General features: G+C 40.6%; 1 protein-coding gene across 1 annotated transcript; it reads left to right on the forward strand.

Moving 5' to 3' along the window:
* Positions 1–854: 854 nt before the first annotated feature.
* On the forward strand, positions 855–1891 carry LOC105743126 (calmodulin-like). Its single transcript, XM_023723593.1, has one exon. The coding sequence runs from the start codon at positions 1026–1028 to the stop codon at positions 1365–1367; it is 342 nt and encodes a 113-aa protein (XP_023579361.1). The 5' UTR covers positions 855–1025; the 3' UTR covers positions 1368–1891.
* The last annotated feature ends 3525 nt before the right edge of the window (positions 1892–5416 follow it).

Here is a 5416-nt window from a genome sequence, read left to right on the forward strand (position 1 = left end):
AGACACAGACACACAGAGGATTATTCACCATGGAAGGAAAAATCATTAAAAACAAAGAAGAAATTCTTCTTTGCTGCTGTCTAGAAATCCACCAAAATGGAATCATTACAGCCAGGGATATAAAAAGATTTTTTTTAAAAAAAGTCATCTCCTTAGGAAACAATAAAGCAGATAAAATTGAAAAGCAGCTGTTGAAGGAACATCCTAAAGCAGAAATATCATACAAGCAAACCTAGAACTTTAAGGAACATTCCTTCTGACACTGTGATGGTAATAAAAATTCAATTCCCCACATATACAAAGGAAGGAGATGACTGGGCAAAACAAGAACAAGCCACTAAGGTTCCTATCAGATGGACAAACTGTGGTCCCACAAGAATGGCTTACACGTGGGTTCAAAACATCCCAATGTAACCCACAGAGGAAGAATAGCTATGGAAGAGCTCCTAGGTTACTACTATTATATCCACACCTTGCCAGCAGCTGCTCTACTATCTTCCAATGATGCCACACTTGTGCTCAAAATAATCCAAATCAGAGACCTAAGTCCCCTCCAGGGATCCAACTGACTTGAACATCACCTTTTGAAGATATACAATTATACATAGAAGTTAAACCCAGCAAAGGATATAGATATCTTGTTGGTTTTAGTCTAAACTTTCTCTGGTTGGGTAGAAGCTTTCCTCACTAGAACAGGAAAATTCTCTGAGATCAATAGAGCGTTGTTTTGAGAAATCATTCCCAGATATATAGACTCCCTCTGTTCATAGGAAGTGACAGTAGCCCAGCCTTTGTAACAGAAATAATTCAGAACCTTGTAAACTGCTCCATATAAAATAAAATATGCAGAGTCCGAGTGGAGCGAGCGAGCTGAGTGGTTCGGTGTTCGCGTCTCGGAAACCAGTAGCGCTTGCAGCATGGCTGACCAACTGACTGAAGAGCAGATTGCAGAATTCAAAGAAGCTTTCTCACTATTTGACAAGGATGGTAATGGAACTATAACAACAAAGGAGCTGTGAACTGTAATGAGGTCTCTGGGGCAGAATCCCACAGAAGCAGAGTTGCAGGACATGATTAATGAAGTAGATGCAGACGGTAACGGTACAATTGACTTCCCTGAATTTCTGACAATGATGGCAAGAAAAATGAAAGACACAGACAGTGAGGAAGAAATTAGAGAAGCATTCCGTGTATTTGATAAGGATGGCAATGGTTACATTAGCGCAGCAGAGCTTTGCCATGTGATGACAAACCTTGGAGAAAAGTTAACAGATGAAGAGGTTGATGAAATGATCAGGGAAGCAGATATTGATGGTGATGGCCAAGTAAACTATGAAGAGTTTGTACAAATGATGACAGCAAAGTGAAGACGTTGTACAGAATGTGTTAAATTTCTTGTACAAATTTGTTTATTTGCCTTTTCTTTGTTTGTAACTTATCTGTAAAAGGTTTCCCCCTACTGTCAAAAAAAATATGCATGTATAGTAATTAGGACTTCATTTCTCCATGGTTTCTTCCCTTATCTTACTGTCATTGTCCTGAAACCTTATTTTAGAAAATTGATCAAGTAACATGTTGTATGTGGCTCACTCTGGATATATCTAAGCCTTTCTGCACATCTAAACCTAGATGGAGTTGGTCAGATGAGGGAACATCTGGTTATGCCTTTTCTTAAAGTAGTTTTCCTAGGACATGTCAGCATGTTGTTGTTGAAGTGTGGAGCTGTAACTGCGTGGCTGCGGACAGTCAACAATATGCACTTCAAAGTTGCACTATTGCAAAACGGGTGTATTATCCAGGTACTCGTACACTATTTTTTTGTACTGCTGGTCTTGTACCAGAAACATTTTCTTTTATTGTTACTTGCTTTTTAAACTTTGTTTAGCCACTTTAAAAAAAATCTGCTTATGGCACAATTTGCCTCAAATCCATTCCAAGTTGTATAATTGTTTTCCAATTTAAAAATTATAATTTAAATAAAAAATAAAAAATAAAATAAAATAAAATATGCAGGCTGAATGTTGACCTCAGGGTTCTGGAAAGGTGGAATGGATGAACTGGACCTTGAAGATAACTCTAGCCAAGTTCTACCATAAAACCAAGGCCCCATGGGCTGACCTTATTTGTATGACCCTTCTTCATGTTTGATGCTCCCTGGGCCCACTGGATTCACCACTTATGAAATACTTTATGAGAAGCCCCTTCCTATAAGTAAAACTTTAGGGAAGACTTATAAAGACTAAGTGATCGAACTCTACCTTGACAGCTCCAACAACTAGTAAAAGTGTTCTAAATACATAAGACAGCCTTGGAAAGGGCCCTTATTCCCACTGACACCTGTACATCTATTCTTACCCAGTGACGCAATTTGGGTTCAGGACTGAAAAAAAGCACCTCTCCAGGTCACATGAAGGGGACCATATTTGATAATCCCAACCACCCCCACAGCTATTAAAATTGCAGAGATATATCACACCCACACCAAGAGAGCCCAACAGGCAATCATTGAGGATTGGGCAGGTTCACCTGATCCAGACAATACATTGAAGACCTCCTTTGATCCCCAGAGAACTCCAATCCTGCCTCCTGTCACACCTGGAAGCTGACAGGTCTACAAATGACTGAAGCTTGAGGATGTTGGCCTTGGAATGTTTTATTGGCTGCCCCCTTCTTCCTAGGACTCTTCTCTAACCTTGCTGTTTGCTATAGGACTCTGAACTGTTGTACCTACTGATGGGAAAGCTAGAAAAATGCATGTTTTTACTGCTATACTTATCGTTAGGATTGGCAAGTCAATAGCAATAAGGAAATACCTAGTCTTGAACATTACTGCCACTGACAAGCCTATAACTTTCCAATTGGACAGTTGCCTTATTATGTTGTTTTCCAGTCTAGACTTTGGGGCATAAACCAGGCCTTTCAGACTCCAGGCCTGATCTGTCTGATATTCCCCTACCCCTGTCAACCTCCTTGTTCAGTTAGATCACTGAATGCAAACCAACAGTTCATTATTTGCATCAGAGGAACTAGACATGCTGGTCCCAATGTAGATGACATTCCAGGATGTATGTCCCTTCAAAACCTCTCTGATTTAGCCCTAACTCAGCCCATGGATCTCACTACCCCATAGGGAGATGTCTGGTTGGTCATGTAGCAAATCTCACCTAACTTTTCCAATGGCTGGGCTAGGACCTGTGCCCTAGTTTAGTTGGTTATTATTGTTTTTTTATTTCACAATTATTCAGTGGTCAATCTGTCCTCCTGATCCTTCCCCATGCATTCAAGAAGTGCTGCTCAGTAAATCAGCCCCCAGCTTCCTTTGACCCTATTATCTACATGAATGCAATCAGGATGTGACCATTCAGAGTCCCATGAAGGGTCCCTGATGAACTTAAAGTTCAAAACCATATAGCTGCAGTTTTTTTTTTCACTGTTATAATAACTTTAATTTATCTTGCATTTTACAGAAGTCTATGAACGATTTTTAAAAAGCACTTCCTTACCCCATATCATGTTTCTCTGACAGCTGTTAAAGTAGGAAATAAGTGGGGCTGGAGAGATGGCTCAGTGGTCTAAAGCACGTACTTGGAACAAGCTTGGCAAAGCACAGGGACCGCGGTTCGTTTCCCCAGCACCACATGCCAGCCAGCTGCGCCCCCTGGTGGGCTGAGCTGGCCCCTCCCACACACAATAAATAAATGTTAAAAAAAAAAAAAGTAAGCAATAACTATGTCAACAGTTTGAGCACTAGCAAGGATTTCAGATCAACCAAGCACTCACCAATGAACTTGGCAGTTTTTTGATCTTGTTTTTACTACAGTGATAAATTCACTCATGGTAATCCTGTCCAGCCAAGTCCTCAGAACATGCTTTGCAAAATCAGTGGTGATTAACAAATTGTTAACTTTGGCACAGAGCTGTGCTCGCACGCCTGTGACAGCCTGGAAGCCAGTTTTGATACTGGCAACAGAGCATCGAGAATGACAAATTTCACCCTGTAAGCAATAGATCCGGGTGTCCTTCAGCTGCAGTTTTTGAAAGTTCACTATTCTAGTGGGTCACTATCAACAAAAATATAGATTAGATAAACTGTGTTTACTATAATCAACAAAAGTTTATAAATTACACACAGGATGCTATTAAAGATAATAACTGAGCAAATTGGGCCCACCAGCCAGATGGCCTGGAAAGAGACTTGCTCTGGATATGATTATAACAGAAAAGGGTGGTGGCTGTGTTATGATAAGAACCTAATGCTGTACTTTTATCCTAAACAACACTGCCTTTGATGGCAGTTACCAAGACACTTTAAGGTCTAACCACTCTGTCAGAAGAACTAGCTTAAAATGCTGGAGTTACTGACCCCGTCACAAATTTGCTGGGACAATGGTTTGGCAAAAGGGAAAGGCTTCTGACCTGTATACTTATTCCCTTGATCATTATTTTGGAATTCTCATTCTTATAGGTTGCTGTATAATCCCCTATGCATGGAGTTTAACTTAGTGGAGAAGTTAGACAGCTCTCTAGAAGGAGAGACCCCCCCCACCCCAGGTTATCCAAGTTTGATGTCCTTAGGCCCTGCTTGCACTTTACTGTCCGCACAGTAGACTCAAATGGTAATGCCTCTCAGAGTCTTTGAGGAGCATCAAGAGGGGGGAATGAAGCAGAAATCCTGATGTAACTGCAGCCATTTTTTTTGTTTTGTTTTTTTTAAATTTATTTATTTGTGTGTGTGTGACCAGCTCAGCCCACCAGGGGGCGGGGCTGGCTGGCATGTGGTGCTGGGGGATTGAACCACGGTTCCTGTGCTTTGCTAAGCTTGTTCTAAGTAGGTGCTTTAGACCACTGAGCCATCTCACCAGCCCCCATTTTGTTCAATAAAGCTACCACCATTGTTTTCTGCCATGGAATTCGGCTAAATCATGATTTGTCATCAAATTGAAACTTCTGTGAATGTGCTAAAAACAACTTTGCTACATAAAACTATGCTCAACACAGGATAATCATTGTACTGTGGCCTTTGCCTAAAGTTTATCTCATTGCTGTTTGCCACTCTATAAAAAAGACAAACTCTCTATAATCAGTGCTTCAGACTTCGGAGACTACTTTTCTGGGGTCCACTAACATCAATAAAATTTCTTTTCTTCTCCCAAGCTTCTGGATACTGTTGACTCAGTTTTTCCCATGACAAAAGGATGTGGGAAGTAGATGTGTCTCTCTGTGTGTATACACAGAGAAGTTTTTAAGACCACCTCCTGCAGTTTAAGAATTATAAATGATATACACTTATAAAAATATCATTGAAGTTTTGGCATCAGCCAGATCTCCTCTGGATAAAAGAACCGGGTAATACCTGTGTTCCAGGGGAAAGGAATAGAACATAGACTATGATCTGTCTCTGACGGGTTGGGAAGGT

This window comes from Octodon degus, unplaced genomic scaffold, assembly GCF_000260255.1.
Source record: "Octodon degus isolate 3935 unplaced genomic scaffold, OctDeg1.0 scaffold00100, whole genome shotgun sequence".
Taxonomy (NCBI): Eukaryota; Metazoa; Chordata; class Mammalia; order Rodentia; family Octodontidae; genus Octodon; species Octodon degus.

Coding starts and splice junctions, on each gene's coding strand:
- LOC105743126 (XM_023723593.1), top strand. CDS start 1,026: ATGAGGTCTCTGGGGCAGAATCCCACAGAAGCAGAGTTGCAGGACATG.